Raw genomic sequence first — 16405 nt, 5'->3', positions numbered from 1 at the left:
TTTTTTGAGATGGAGTTTCACTCTTGCTGCCCAGGCTGGAGTGCAATGGCGCGATCTCGGCTTACTGCAGCCTCCGCCTCCTGGGTTCAAGTGATTCTCCTGCCCCAGCCTCCCAAGTAGCTGCGATTACAGGCGTGCACTGCCACCCCTGGCTAATTTTTGTATTTTTAGTAGAGATGAGGTTTCACCGTGTTGGTCAGGCTGGTCTCAAACTCCTGACCTCAAGTGATCTATCCACCTCGGCCTCCCAAAGTGCTGGGATTACAAGCATGAGGCACCGCATTTGGCTTTCTTTTTTCTTTTTCTTTCTTTTCTTTTTTTTTTTGAGAGATAGGCTGGAGAGCAGTGATGCGGTCATAACTCACTGTAACCTCCACTCCTGTGGGATCCTCCCACTTCAGCCTCCTGAGTAGCTGGAACTACAGCCATGTGCCACCATGCCTGGCAAATTTTTTATTTTTTATTTTTTTATAGAGACAAGGGTCTTGCTGTGTTACCCAGGCTGGTCTCGAACTTCTGGGCTCAAGCGATCCTCCCACCTTGACCTCCCAAAGTGCTAGGATTACAGGCATGAGCAGCCACTGTGCCCAACTTCTTCGAACCTTTGATTGCTAATGTACGCCTTGTTTCCAAGAGAGGAATCATAGATACAGCTGTCCTTTAGTATCCATGGAGATTGGTTCCACGACCCCCAGTAGATACCAAAATCCTTGGATCTTCAAGTCCCTGATATAAGATGGTGTAGTATTTGCATCTAACCTAAGCATAGACTCCCATATACTTTATTTATTTGAGACAGAGTCTCGCTCTGTCGCCAGGCTGGGGTGCAGTGGCACGATCTCAGCTCACTGCAACCTCCACGTCCCAGGATCAGGTGATTCTCCTGCCTCAGCCTTCCGAATAGCTGGGACTACAGGCATGTACCACCACGCCTGACCAATTTTTGTGTTTTTAGTGGAGATGGGGTTTCACTTGTTGGCCAGGCTGGTCTCAAGCTCCTCACTTTAGGCGATCCACCTGCCTCGGCCTCCCAGAGTGATGGGGTTACAGGTGCGAGCCACATCACCTGGCCCCTCTTGTATACTTTAAATCATCTCTAGATTATTCATAACACCTAATACAATGTACATGCTATGTAAATAATTGTTATACTGTATCATTTAAGGAATAATGACAAGAAAAAAGTCTGTACATGTTCTGTACAGATGCAACCATGAATTATTTTTCTGGATATTTTTGATTCAAGGTTGCTTGAATCCATGGATGTGGAACGCACAGATATGGGGGCAGATTGCGTTTGGTTATCTGAACCCCTGAACCCTTTTTTCATAGTGCCTTATGGAAGAGTAGTGTTTCTTAGAACACACTTTGGGAAATGAAGAGATAATCCTTGTATTTGTTTCAGATAAACAAAAGGTTTTTTTTTTTTTTTTTTTTTTGAGATGGAGCCTTGTTGTGTCTCCCAGGCTGGAGTGCAGTGGCACAATCTCTGCTCACTGCAAGCTCTGCCTCCCGGGTTCACGCCATTCTGCCTCAGCCTCCCAAGTAGCTGGGACTACAGTTGCCCGCCACATGCCCGGCTAATTTTTTATGTTTTTTAGTAGAGACGGGGTTTCACCTTGTTAGCCAGGATGGTCTCGATCGCCTGACCTTGTGATCCGCCCACCTCGGCCTCCCAAAGTGCTGGGATTACAGGCGTGAGCCACCGCGCCCGGCAAACGAAAGTTTTAATGATAACTTTGGACCTGAAACTCAGGAAGCTCCCATTTAAGTAGGTGTTTTGTTCTCTCTACCCCTCTACATATATGCTGGCTTCATCAGAATCATTTCTGGGCATGCAGGGTGGCTCCCATGTGTATCCCAACACTTTGGGAGGCTGAGGGAGGAGGATCACTACAGGCCAGGAGTTCGAGGCCAGCCTGGGCAACATAGCAAGATCCCATCTCTACAAAATATAAAAGTTTCAAAATTATCTGGGTACGGTCGTGTGCACCTGTAGTCCCGGCTACCTGGGAGGCTGAGGCAGGAGAATCATTTGAGCCCAGGAGGTTAAGACTGCAGCGAGCTATGATTGAGCCACGTATACTCCAGCCTGGGTGACAGAGTGAGAGACGCTGTATCTTAAAAAAAAAGAAAAAGAAAAAGATGGGCCGAGCGCAGTGGCTCACACCTGTAATCCCAGCACTTTGGGTAGCCGAGGCAGGTGGATTACTTGAGGTCAGGAGTTCAAGACCAGCCTGGCCAACATGATGAAACCTCCTCTCTCTTCCTCTCTCCTTTTCTCTCCTCCTCTGTCCTCCTCTCTCTTCTCTCTCTCTCTCTCTCCTCTTTCTGTCTCTCAGTACTTAAATTCTGATGGTCTCCAAGTGTAATAAGAGAGTTATCCCTCTCCATCCTCCTGAGCCCCCAGTACATGCTGGGTTGTTAGTTTTGGGCCACAGTGTCCTCACTGCAACCTTTGTGCACCTGGCCAAGTGTAAACAGGTGCCATGGAGGAAATGAACACCAGTGGTGAGACCTAGCGCTCCGCACCATGAGGCTGTGGCTCAGTCCCTTCGTCATGACTCGCCCTGTGCCACCCACATAAGTTTCCATGTGCCAATCTCTTTCAAAGTCTGGATCTCCATCACATTCACTGTCCCGGAACTGCCCTTTTACGCTGGTTTGATGAACTGTGTTTCAAGAGATAGACATCTGTCTTCCCTGAGGAATATGCTCATAGCTGCCTTTCTCCCTCCCCACTTCAGGAACTGGATGCATTTCAGCCATACCCCATTGAAATCATGCCAGGGGAGGTCTTCCTCGGCAATTTCAGTCAAGCCTGTGACCCCAAAATTCAGAAGGACTTGAAAATCAAAGCCCATGTCAATGTCTCCATGGATACAGGGCCCTTGTAAGTAAAGAGAAACAATTGATTTATATTTCGTTTTTTTTAAATTTAATATTAAAATTTTATTTTTTGTATTATTATTATTATTATTTTTGAGATGGAGTCTCGCTCTGTCACCCAGGCTGGAGTGCAGTGGTGCGATCTTGGCTCACTGCAAGCTCCGCCTCCTGGGTTCACGTTATTCTCCTGCCTCAGCCTCCTGAGTAGCTCAGGCACCCGCCACCTCGCCCGGCTAGTTTTTCATATTTTTAGTAGAGACAGGGTTTCACCGTTTTAGCCAGGATGGTCTCGATCACCTGACCTCATGATCCTCCCCTCTTGGCCTCCCAAAGTGCTGTGATGACAGGCATGAGCCACCGCACGTGGCCTATTTTATTATTTTTTGAGATGGAGTCTTGCTCTGTTATCCAGGCTGGAGTGCAATGGCACAATCTTGGCTCACTGCAACCTCCGCCTCCAGGGTTCAAGCAAGTCTCCTGCCTCAGCCTCCGGAGTAGCTGGGACTACAGGTGTATGCCATCACACCTGGCTAATTGTTGTGTTTTTTAGTAGAGACAGGGTTTTGAAATGTTGCCCAGACTGGCCTCGAACTCAAGTGATCTGCCCGCCTTGGCCTCCCAAAGTGCTGGGATTACAGGCATGAGCCCCCACACCCAGGCTATATTTTATTTTATATTTTATTTCATTTTAGAGACAGGGTCTTGCACTGTTGCCCAGGCTGGAGTGCAGTGGCACAATCATAGCTCACTGCAGCCTCAACCTTCTGGGCTCAAGTGATGCTCCTGCCTCTGCCTCTGCCTCCCACCTCTGCCTCCTGCTTCTAGATATTAAAAGGCATTCTCTGGGCATGTATCCCAGAGAAACAAATACTTATATTCACACCAAAACCTGCGCATGAATATTCACAGTGCTGTCCAGCTGGCAAAGAACTAGACAAACTGTGGTAAATACACTCCATGGAATACCACTCAACAATCATAAGGAAGAAACTGTTGATACCTGCGGCAACTTGGATCTCTAGTGAATAAATGCCGAGGAGTGGGGCAGGGGGATAATTCCAAATGGTTACAGACAATGTGACTCCATTTATGTAGCATTTATTTATTTATTTTTTAAAAAAAGAGACGAGCTCTCACTATGTTGCCCAGCCTGGCCTTGGACTCCTGAACTCAAGTGATCCTCTTGCCTCAGCCTCCCAAAGTGCTGGGATTATAGGTGTGAGGCACCACACCCAGCCTTATATAGCATTTTTGATATGACAAAATTTTAGAAATAGAAGACAGATAAGTGGTTGCCAAGAGTTAGGGAAGGGAGCAGGGGAGGTAGAGGTGGTTATAAAAGAACAACACAAGGAGCTGCACACAGTGGCTCATGCCTGTAATCCCGGCACTTTGGGAGGCTGAGGTGGGAGGACCACCTGAGGTCAGGAGTTTGAGACCAACATGGCCAACATGGTAAAACCCCGTCTCTACTAAAAATATAAAACATTAGCTGGGCATGGTGGTGCATGCCTGTAATCCCAGCTACTCAGGAGGCTGAGTCATGAGAATCACTTGAATCAGGGAGGTGGAGATTGCAGTGAGCCGAGATCACACCACTGCACTCCAGCCTGGGCAACAGAGTGAGACTCTGTCTCAAAAACAAGCAAACAAAAAGAAACAGAAGGGATCCTTAGTGTTGGAACTGTTTACTCTCTTGAGTGATAGTGGATATATGAACCTACACAGTGATAAATTTCTATTATTTCTTTTTGAGATGGACTCTCACTCTGTCGCCCAGGCTGGAGTGCAGTGGCACGATCTTGGCTCAGTGCGACCTCCACCTCCCGGGTTCAAGTGATTCTCCTGCCTCAGCCTCCTGAGTAGCTGGGATTACAGGCGCCCACCACCATGCCTGGCTAATTTTTGTAGTTTAGTAGAGACAGGGTTTCACCATGTTGGCCAGGCTGGTCTCAAACCCCTGACCTCAGGAGATCTGCCTGCCTTGGCCTCCCAAAGTTTTGGGATTACAGGTGTGAGCCGCTGCGCCCAGCCCAGTGATGAATTTCTGTAGAACTTACTACACACACACACACACACTTACACACACAGGTAAAACTGGATAAACCTGCTAAGACTGATAGATTGTATCAGTGTCAATATCCTGATTGTGACATTATGCTATAGTTTTGCAAAAATGTTGCCATTGGGGAAACGGGGCACAGTGTATCTACAAAGGACTTTCTCTGTTACTTCTTACCACTGCAGGTGAATCCATAATGATCTCAATAATTTTTTTTCTTTTTTTTTTGAGATGGAGTCTCGCTCTGTCATCTAGGCTGGAGTGCAGTGGCATGATCTTGGCTCACTGCAACCTCTGTCTCCTGGGTTCAAGCAATTCTCCCTGCCTCAGCCTCCCAAGTAGTTAGGATTACAAGCGCCTGCCACCACGTCTGGCTAATTTTTGTATTTTTTACTAGAGATGGGGTTTTGCCACGTTGGCCAGGCTGGTCTCGAACTCCTGACCTCAGGTGATCCACCCACCTCGGCCTCCCAAAGTGCTGGGATTACAGGCGTGAGTCACTGTGCCTGGCCTGTTTGTGTTTTTTGATTTTTTTGTTTTTGTTTTTTGACAGGGTCTCATTCTGTGATCCAGGTTGGAGTGCAGTGGTGTGGTCACAGCTCAGCTTGACCCAGGCTCAAGCAATCCTCCCACCTCAGCTTCCCAAGTAGCCACGTCTACTAAAAATACAACAATTAGCAGGGCATGGTGGCAGGTGCCTGTAATCCTGCTACTCTGGAGGCTGAGGTGTGAGAATTGCCTGAACTGAGGAGGCAGAGGTTGCAGTGAGCTGAGATCACTCAACTGCACTCCAGCCTGGGTGACAGAGCAAGACTCTGTCTCAAAAAAGGAAGTAAAATAAAACAGATAAAACAGCAGCCCCACCATCTCCATCCCTCTTACCTCTCTCTCTGCATTTAACACAGTGGGCTTATTCTCCAAGGTCATTAAATGTGCTTTCCTGTCCTCATTTAATGATTGCACCATATTCTAGGAGAGTACCATGTTTTGGGTTCATCATAATAGCAATGTGACATGTACTATGCACCAAGCAGATTGCTGAGTGCCCTGAACAGATTACTTCCCTCAGTCTACACAGCACCCCTGTGAGTTAGGTGTATTAACAATTTTTTTTTAAATTTTTAATTTTTGTAGAGATAAGGTCTCACTATGTTGCCCAGGCTTGTCAGGAACTCCTGGCCTCAAGTAATCCTCTTGCCTTGCCCTCCCAAAGTCCTGGGATTACAGGCGTGAGCCACCATGCCTGGCCAAGATAGGTACTTAAAAAAATTTTTTTTTGGCTGGGTGTGGTGGCTCACACCTGTAATCCTAGCACTTTGGGAGGCCAAGGCGGGTACATCAGCTGAGGCTGGGAGTTCAATGACCAGCCTGGCCAAAATGGTGAAACCCCGTCTCTACTAAAAATATAAACATTAGCCGGGCGTGGTGGCACATGCCTGCAATCCCAGCTACTTGGGAGGCTGAGGCAGGAGAATCGGTTGAACCTGGGAGGTAGAAGTTGCAGTGAGCTGAGATCACGCCACTGTACTACAGCCTGGGCAACAGAGTGAGACTCTGTCTCAAAAAAAAAAAGAAAAAAAAAAAAAAGACGAGGGTCTGGCTATGTGATCCTCCCATCTCTGTCTCCCAAATTACTGGGCTTAGAGCCATGAGCCACCACACCCAGCCTGGATGTTGTTTTCCAGGAGAGGTTGAGCTACCTGTGCACATTCCGCCTTACACAAGCTCAGCGTCCTCCCTGTGGCCCTCCTGCTGCGATGAAAACCCCGCAGTGGGGCGGCTTGCATTCTGCATTCCACCCGATGACCTGTGCGGTCTTTCCATGTAGTTTTGCAGGCGATCCTGACAGGCTTCTGCACATCCAGATAGAAGATTCCCCAGAAGCCCAGATTCTCCCCTTCTTACGCCACATGTGTCACTTCATTGGTAAGGAGCGTTCCTTGGCCGGGTAGCAACTGGCCTGTGTCTGGGAAGCAGAGGGGCAGTGGAGCCTCCTTCACAGGCTTATTCTGGATCACGACTCCCCATGCTCTGGAGAGAAAGGGCCCAGCTCAGCATATGCCCCACCTGGGTGAGATAAGCTCCAGGACACGTCCAACTTCTCGGGAGCCCTCAGTGAAATGAGCAACAGTGGTGTTTACCTTGAGGGCGGTGGGGCCCAAGATTGTGAGCTGAGCGTCCTGGGCTCTGGCCCTGGCTAGATGGCTGTGCCCTTCTGGGCTTGTTGTAAAATGAGGGTGATGGCTACCCACAAGCACACATGCTCATGGAGGCTCTAGGCTGTGCTCTGGGGACCAGGAGGTAAGTCTCTCTCCATCCCCGCCTTCATCCTTGGTCTGTGGGATGTGGGTGGAACGGAAGGAAGACTACAAAGCTCTTTCAGTTCTCACTTCCAAGATTTTCTTTGTTTTGGTTTGTTGGTTGGTTGGTGGAGTTGGGGCCTTGCTATGTTGCCCAGGCAGGTCTTGAACTCCTGGCCTCAAGCGATCCTCCTACTTCAGCCTCTCAAGGTGCTGGGATTATAGGCATGAGCCACCACACCCAAGTGGTGCCCACCAGTTACTTAATTCATCACGAATGGATTTTTAACTCTTTCCTGTGGCTCCAGATTGCCTGAGGAGAGTAAGATGTGTAGAGAGAGCAGGGCTGAGTCAGGTTGGAGTCCCCACCCCGTGCCTGCCTGTCTGGCACCAACAGCTCCTGGCCTGAGCCACTGTACCAGGGGCTGGAGCATGGCGTTTTGGCCCAACCATCCCTTATTTTAAATTTTATTTTTTTGAGACAGAGTCTGGCTTGTTCACCCAGGCTGGAGTGTAGTGGTACAATCTTGGCTCACTGCAATCTCCACCTCCTGGGCTCGAGCAATCCTCCTACCTCAGCCTCCTGAGTAGCTGGGACTACAGGCACTCACCACCGCACCCAACTAATTTTTGTAGTTTTAGTAGAGATGGGATTTTGCCACGTTGCCCAAACTGGTCTTGAACTCCTGAGCTCAAGCAATCCACCCGCCTCAGCCTCCTAAAGTAGTGGGATTACAGGCGTGAGCCACCGCACCCAGCCCCAACCATCCTTTATTTGCCTAGCACATGTCAAATGTCACTCGACTAGGGCCTGAGGCCGAGACTTCCCATGTGTCCCACCTCGAGGTGTCAGAGCCTTGTGGCCCAAAGAGGGCCCCCATCCAGCCTGCCTCCCTGGGTAGCACTGAGCCAGTCAGTGGATTAAACTACACGCTCAGTTCCTTTATTCAGATGGTGAGGAAGGTGGCCATCGTCATCTCTGTGTCTTCCTTTAGCCCTGGAAATCTGTGATTTTGCACTTGGCATGCTAATCTTCAGTTCCTGAGGGTTGCCAGACCAGCCTCGGGTGCCATCTTAGGTTTCCTCTCCCTGGGCAGGACTCACAGCTTCAGGGGTGCTGTGATTAGAGCTGATATTTCTGTGCCAGGCACTGGGCTCAGTACAGAACAGAACCAAACCGCATGGAGGAGGTAGTATACTGTGATCCCATTTTCCAGATGAGGACACTGTGGCTTCAAGTAACTTACCCTCCAGCCCGGGCAACATTGTGAGACCCCATCTGTACAAAAAAGTTAGCTAGACATGGTGGCGCATGCCTGTGGTCCCAGCTACCCTGAAGGCTAAGGCAGGAGGATTACTTGAGCCCAGGAGTTCAAGGTGGCAGTGAGCTGTGATTACATCACTGCATTCCAGCCTAGGCAACAGAGCAAGACCCAGTCTCTAAAATAAAATAAAAATAGGCTGGGCACAGTGGTTCTTACCTGTAATTCCAGTACTTTGAGAGGATGAGGTGGGCAGATCACCCGAGGTCAGGAGTTCAAGACCAGCCTGAACAACATAGTGAGACTGCATGTCTATATTAAAAAAAAAAAAAAGTTGGGCGCAGTGGCTCATGCCTATAATCCCAGCACTTTCAGAGGCCAAGGCAGGCAGATCATCTGAGGTCCGGAGTTGGAGACCAGCCTGGACAACATGGTGAAACCTTATCTCTATTAAAAATACAAAAAATTAGCTGGACGTGGTAGCAGGCACTTGTAATCCCAGCTACTTGGGAAGGCTAAGCCAGGAGAATCGCTTGAACCCAGGAGGTGGAGGTTGCAGTGAACTGAGAGTGTGCCATTGCACTGCAGCCTGGGCAACAAGAGTGAAACTCTGTCTCAACAAGGAGAGGAGAGGAGAGGAGTGGAGAGGAGAGGCGAAAGGAGAAGAGAGCAGAGAGGGGAAGGAAAGGAAAGGAAGTAACTTGCCCCCAAGCCCCATGGCCAGTGAGTGGCAGTCAGGATTGGCACTCAGGCTACCCTGGCTCTGTCAGTTCCTGACTGTTCTTGGAATGATGGTGGTCCCATCCGCCCCATTGGTAGCAGAGCTTCCTGTGCTAGAAGCCTGCAGTTCAGAAGGTCTTTGCCGGGTGATGCTGGTTGCCCAGGCATGATTTTCTGGAACTTCCAGCCAGGACTGAGGGATGCCCACTTGTTAGACAATGAAATGGGCTCCCAGAGAAATCATGGGACTTGCCGAGGTCATGTGGGCTGGTCTTGAACTCATGCTTGGACCATGGGCCCATGGAGGCCAGTGTCTGACAGCAACCCAGGCCCACAGGGAGGAGGGCCAGGCATGACCCAACCCCCCACTTCTTTTTGCAGATGTTCACCTTCACCTTGGCTCTGTCATTCTGATCTTTTCCACCCAAGGTATCAGCCGCAGCTGTGCCGCCATCATAGCCTACCTCATGCATTGTAACGAGCAGACCTTGCAGGTATGCGTTCCCCAAGCCGGGCTCACAACATGCCACACCCTGGGAGGTGGGGTCAGAGTGCGACCTGGGAGGAGTGGGGCCCTGGCACTGCTTTGGGAGGAAGAATCCCAGATAACTCCAAGTCTAGGGTGCCCCCCAGCCCATGTCACCCAAGGGCAAGGCCCCAGCGTTGCAGGCTTGAGGCCTGAGGCTGGATACACAGGACTGGCCCAGGGACTCAGGCCAGGTCAGGCTGTCCTGCAGCCCCCTCGGCATGGCCCCCACTGCTGTCAGTCTGTCCACCGGTGTTTGTTTGGTGTTGCCCAAGGGAGAACTGCTTGGAGTCCCAGAGCTGCAGCACAGGCGCCCACCCACCCCCGCCTATCTCCCTATGCCTTGGGCGCAGGGTCCAGAGAGGAGAGGGAAGCAGGGACCCATCGTGGCAAACCCAGGCAGATCTCGGGGCTCCTGACTCTGAGACAGCGCCTTTTTCGGGTGTCTGCCCCGCCTGTCACAGCCTGTTCGTGATCTCAGAGGGCTTGATAGGACCTGCAAAGCCCTGACATTTACCCAGGGATGTGTTTGGGGGAAGGAGAGGGACAAAGAATAAAACCCATTAGCCAGTGGGTTTGGTTGTCACCCGTGTATGCACTTTGCGGGTGAAGTTGCAGGCTAGAAAGGCTCTTTTTTTTTTTTTTTTTTTGAGATGGAGTCTAGTTCTGTTGTCCAGGCTGGAGTGCAGTGGTGCAATCTCCACCTCCTGGGTTCAAGTGATTCTTGAACCTCCACTGCAACCTCTGCCTCCTGGGTTCAAGCCATTCTCCTGCCTCAGCCTCCTGAGTAGCTGGGATTACAGGTGTGTGTCACCACGCCCAGCTAATTTTTGTATTTTTGGTAGAGACGGGGTTTCGCCATGTTGGCCGGGCTGGTCTCGAACTCCTGACCTCAGGTGATCCACCTGCCACTGCCTCCTGGGATTACAGGCGTGAGCCTCTGCGCCTGGCCTAGAAAGAGTCTTGGATATCCAGGAATTCTGTTCCTGGGTGTGTGCCCAAAAGAAGTGGAAGCAGACTGGGCACGGTGACTCACACCTATAATCTCAGCACTTAGGGAGGCGGAGGTGGGTGGGTCGCTTGAGCTCAGGAGTTTGAGATCAGCCTGGGCAACATGGCAAAATCCTGTCTCTACAAAAAATACAAAAATTAGCTGGGTGTGGTGTTGCACACCTGTAGTTCCAGCTACTTGGGAGGCTGAGATAGGAGAATGGCTCGATCCTGGGAGGTGAAGGCTGCAGTGGGCTGTGATCATACCACTGCACTCCAGCCTGGGCAACAAAGCCAGACGCTGTCTCAAACAAACAAAAAAGAGAGAAAAAAAATCAATTTCAGTGCCTTTAAACTTCTAGGAGTACCTTTGTCTTTTAAAGACCTTCAAATAATAACAAAACTCCAGAGACACTATAATAACTAACAAACACTGACTCCTACCTGCCTGGTAAGTATTTATATGTCATTAAAACACCTTCACAATGACCCTGTGGCATAGCTATTGCTTTTATCCCCATTTTGTGGGAGGTCTGGAGAGGCCGGGTACTTTGCCTTAAGCCCCAGAGCTGTAAATGGCAAAGCTGGAATCCAAAGCACGGCTGGAGAGTCTGGGTTTTTAACAGGGCCCTGAGGCGGCAGGGAGAATGCTGGCCTTGCAGCCTGGGCTTTGCCCCTTACCACATGTGACCTGAGTACACCCCTTCACCCTTCTATCCCTTCAGTCGGTAGAATGAGGTCGACAGCACGTGTCTCTCCTGCCTGCTGCATTTGCTGTGAGAGTCCCAGCAGATGCCTTCTGGGCTGGAAGGGGGATGTGTGGTTTATGATTCTTCCTTCAGGGCTTATTCTGACCCAGTGAGGACATAGTAAACCTTATAACTGCAAGCTCTGCCCCTCACACCACTTTTAAAAACTTTGTGGTTAAAATATACATAACAGGCCGGGCGCGGTGGCTCACGCCTGTAATCCCAGCACTGTGGGAGGCCGAGGCAGGCAGATCACCTGAGGTCAGCAGTTCGAGACCAGCCTGGCCAACATAGTGAAACCCCGTCTCTACTGAAAATATAAAAATTAGCTGGGCGCGGTGGCGCATGCCTGTAATCCCAGCTACTCTGGAGGCTGAGGCAGGAGAATCGCTAGAAGCTGAGAGGCAGAGGCTGCAGTGAGCCGGGATTATATCATTGCACTCCAGCCTGGGTGACAAGAGCAAAACTCTGTCTCAAAAAAACCAAAAAAAACATACACACACACACACACATATATATATATAACAAAAAATTTACCATCTTAACCATTTTAAAATGTATAGCTTAGGAGCATTAAGTACACTCACATTATTGTGCAACTAATCTCCCAAACTTTTCCATCTTGCAAACCTGAAACAGCAACTCTTTACTTTCCCCCCTTCATCACCACATGGGAACCACCATTCTACTTTCTGTCTCTGTGAATTTGAGTACTCTAGGTACCTTATGTAAGTTCCTTCCTTTTAAGGCTGAATAATAAATATTCCATTATATGTGGAATTCACCAATAAACCCATCTATGCTAGGTGCTTTCTGTTTTGGAAGATTACTAATTATTGATTCAATTTATTATTATTATTTTATTTATTTATTTTTTTTGAGACGGAGTCTTACTCTGTCACCCAGGCTGGAGTGCAGTGGCACGATCTCGGCTCACTGCAAGCTCCGCCTCCTGGGTTCATGCCATTCTCCTACCTCAGCCTGCTGAGCTGCTGGGACTACAGGCGCCCACCACTACTCAATTTCTTTTTTTTTTTTTTTTTTTTGAGACGGAGTCTCGCTCTGCCGCCCAGGCTGGAGTGCAGTGGCCAGATCTCGGCTCACTGCAAGCTCCGCCTCCCGGGTTTACGCCATTCTCCTGCCTCAGCCTCCCGAGTAGCTGGGACCACAGGCGCCCGCCACCTCGCCCGGCTAGTTTTTTGTATTTTTTTAGTAGAGACGGGGTTTCACCGTGTTAGCCAGGATGGTCTCGATCTCCTGACCTCGTGATCCGCCCGTCTCGGCCTCCCAAAGTGCTGGGATTACAGGCTTGAGCCACCGCGCCCGGCCTCAATTTCTTTAATATATGTAGGCCTATTCAGATTGTCTGTTTCTTCTTGTGTGAGTTTTGGCAGATTGTGTCTTTCAAGGAATTGATCAATCACATTTGTGGGTATGAATATTCTTTTATTCTCCTTTTAATATCTGTGGGATCTTTAGCAATGTTTCCTCTTTCACTTCTGATATTAGTAATTGTGTCTTCTCTGAGTTAGCCTGGCTAGAGGAAGTATCGATTTTACTGATCTTTTCAAAGAAGTGGCTTTTGGTTTTGTTGATTTTCTCTATTGATTTCCTGTTTTCAATTTCATTCTTTTGCATGGGGATATCTAGTTTTCCTAGCACCATTTGTTGAAATGACTGTCCTTTTCCCCCATTGAATGGTCTTGGCATACTATCAAAAATTGCTTGACAGACCGGGTGCAGTGGCTCACACCTGTAATCCCAGCAGTTTGGGAGGCAGAGGTGGGCGGATCACTTGAGGTCAGGAGTTTGAGACCAGCCTAGCTGACATGGCAAAACCTCGTCTCTACTAAAAATACAAAAATGAGCCAGGCCTGGTGGCGCATGCCTGTAATCCTAGCTACTTGGGAGGCTGAGGCACAAGAATCACTTGAACCCAGGAGGCGGAGGTTGCAGTAAACTGAGATTGCACAACTGAACTCCAGCCTGGGCAACAGAGTGATACTCAGTCTCAAAAAAAAAAAAAAAAAAAAAAAAAATTGCTTGACCATATTTGTAAGGGTTTATTTCTATGCTAGGCTGGCTGTTGTATTCCATTGGTCTCTTTGTGTTCATGTCCATACCATACTGTTTTGATTATTATAGCTTTGTTTTAGAAGGTTTGAAATCAGGAAGTGTGAGACATACAACTTTGTTCTTTTTAAAGATTTTTTTTTATGGAGTCCCTTGAGATTCCATATGAATTTTAGGATGGATTTTTCTATTTCTACAAAAAATGCTGTTGGGATTTTGGTAGGGATTGCCTTAAATTTGTGGATTGCTTTGAGTAGTATTGGCATCTTAATGATACTAAGCATTCCAACCCATGAACACAGGATGTCTTTTCATTTGTTTGTGTCTTTAATTTCTTGCAGTTTTCAGTGTACAAGCCTTTTGCCTCCTTGGTTAAATATTTTATTCTTTTTGATGCTACTGTAAATGGAATTGTTTTTTTAATTTCCTTTTTGAATTGTTTATTGTTAGTATATAGACATGCAACTAATTTTTGCATGTTTTGTATCCTTCAACCTTGCTTTTTTTTTCTTTTTTTTTTTTGAGACGCAGTCTTGCTCTGTCACCCAGGCTGGAGTGCAGTGGCACAATCTCAGCTCACTGCAAACTCTGCCTTCCGGGTTCACGCCATTCTCCTGCCTCAGTCTCCCAAGTAGCTGGGACTACAGGTGCCAGCCACCACACCCGGCTAATTTTTTGTATTTTTAGTAGAGATGGGGTTTCACCGTGTTAGCCAGGATGGTCTCGATCTCCTGACCTTGTGATCCGCCCACCTCGGCCTCCCAAAGTGCTGGGATTACAGGCTTGAGCCACCACACCCGGCCAACCTTGTTGAATTTATTAGCTCTGTGTGTGTGTGTAATCTTTAGGGTTTTCTACATATGAAATAATGTCATCTTCAAACCAGAGGAAAGTTTACTTCTTCCTATCCAATGTAGATGCCTTTTATTTCTTTTTCTTGCCTCATTGTTCTGGCTAGGACTTCTAGTACTATGTTGAACAGAAGTGATGAAAGCAGGCACCCTTGCCTCATTCCTGATCTTAGAGGAAAAGCTTTATCTTTCACCATTGAGTATGATATTAGCTGTGGGCTTCTCATATATGGCCTTTTTTGGGTTGACATCACTTCCTTCCCTTTTTTTTGAGACAGAGTCTTGAGTCTTGCTCTGTCACCCAGGCTGGAGTGCAGTGGCGCAATCTCGGCTCACTGCAACCTCTGCCTCCCAGGTTCAAGCGATTTTCCTGCCTCAGCCACCCAAGTAGCTGGGATTACAGGCATGTGCCACCATACCTGGCTAATTTTTGTATTTTTTTAGTAGAGACAGGGTTTTGCCACATTGGCCAGGCTGGTTTTGAACTCCTGACCTCAGGTGATCCACCCATCTTGGCCCCCCAAAGTGCTGGGATTACAGGCGTGAGCCACTGTACCCGGCCATTTCCTTCTGTTCCTAATTTCAGGCACCACTGTTGCCTTTCCCTTTCCTTTTTTCTTTTGTCCTCAATCCAGAGGGAGACCAGGTGCTCACCCTCCTTCATGCAGCAACCCTTCCTGTACTTTAAGGTGGATGCCTGAGGAGGGCAGCTTGAATTTTCCTTCTTCAGAGAATTTGCCCACAGTTCTCTGCCTCTTTCCATTAATTAGTCCAGTCACAATGCAAACTTTTGTTGAGACTGTGCTAGGCTTGGCATAGTGTTTGCCATCCACAGGTGGTTTCATGTATGTTGTCTCAATCTTCCCAGGAGCTGTTTGAATTAGGAATTATTTCTGTCACCAGATTTAGAAGCAGAGGGGCTTGCCCGAGGCAGAGCCAGCTCCCGTGACTCCCAGCACTGATGCATTCATGCCAGGCTGCCCTGTTTCTGCGTCCAGCCCTTAAGCCGTGTTGCTGGCACTGTGCAAGTGCCTCTTGTCTCTGAAAGCTGCCTCTGATCCTAGTGGAAAGGGCCCAGGACCAATCCTGAAGTTCACTTTCTCTCTTTGTATTCATAGAGGTCCTGGGCCTATGTCAAGAAATGCAAAAACAACATGTGTCCAAATCGGGGATTGGTGAGTCAGCTGCTGGAATGGGAGAAGACTATCCTTGGAGATTCCGTCACAAACATCATGGATCCGCTCTACTGATCTTCTCTGCGGCCCAGCGAAGGGTACTGAAGAGCCTCGCTGGGGGGCATTTTGTGGGTGGAGGGTCACAGTGTGTATACCCAGGCTTGTCTGGAAGGAGAAGGCCTTTACTGCCTGAAAGTCTCATGTCAGCCTCCTGTACTGATTCTTCCCAAGCGCCTGTTCACGCCACCTAACAGGTGCGCCCTGCTCAGGCTCACTGAGAACCCGCATCCCTGAGGTGTCCTGGGCCATGCCAACTGCACCCCTGAGGCTGCCTCTGGAAGAGCATCTGGCTGCTAGAGCAGCTGCCCTGCATCCCCCTGGTGACTTTAGACCCTTTGGAGGCTGCCTGGGGGCGCCCAGAGATTGCCTGTGTTGGTTCACAGAGGATGTCACAATAGCCACCAATAGGCAGTCCCCTAGCCCCAGAGATACCAAGCCCAGCCTTGTCTAGCCCCCAGGCTCCTGGAATGGGATCACACCCTTGCCTCATCCCCAGTGCTTCCTGCCATCCACCCCTTGAAACAGATTTTCTTTCCCTGCTCCCCACTCATTTCTGCCTGGCTGTGTTCACCAAGGAGAGATTCTCACCACACCTCCCCCATCTCCCTATCCACGTTTCTAGAAATTCCTAAGGTCTTAACAGTTTTCCTTTTATTTTTATCCCCTTTCCTTTTTTTAAATTTATTTTTATTTTTATTTATTTATTTATTTATTTGAGGCACGGTCTTGCTGTCTCTCAGGCTGGAGT

The 16405-nt window shown here is 48.7% G+C and overlaps 1 protein-coding gene across 5 annotated transcripts in view; it reads left to right on the top strand.

The window, feature by feature from the left end:
• STYXL1 (serine/threonine/tyrosine interacting like 1) overlaps positions 1 to 16405 on the top strand; it is a 58732-nt gene that overhangs the window by 39077 nt on the left and 3250 nt on the right. For 4 of the 5 annotated variants that reach the window (XM_025378914.1, XM_025378909.1, XM_025378912.1 and 1 more), the window contains 4 exons: positions 2748 to 2893; positions 6780 to 6877; positions 9615 to 9727; positions 15541 to 15798. In XM_025378914.1, the coding sequence (XP_025234699.1) occupies positions 2748 to 2893; positions 6780 to 6877; positions 9615 to 9727; positions 15541 to 15672 (489 nt within the window). In that variant the 3' untranslated portion in view covers positions 15673 to 15798. Of the gene's footprint in view, positions 1 to 2747; positions 2894 to 6779; positions 6878 to 9614; positions 9728 to 15540; positions 15799 to 16405 lie in introns of those variants that run through there. The other variant, XM_025378913.1, reaches the window with a different exon arrangement.

Source organism: Theropithecus gelada, chromosome 3 (assembly GCF_003255815.1).
Source record: "Theropithecus gelada isolate Dixy chromosome 3, Tgel_1.0, whole genome shotgun sequence".
In the NCBI taxonomy this organism is placed as follows: Eukaryota; Metazoa; Chordata; class Mammalia; order Primates; family Cercopithecidae; genus Theropithecus; species Theropithecus gelada.
This window is presented reverse-complemented; position numbering and strand designations above follow the sequence as displayed.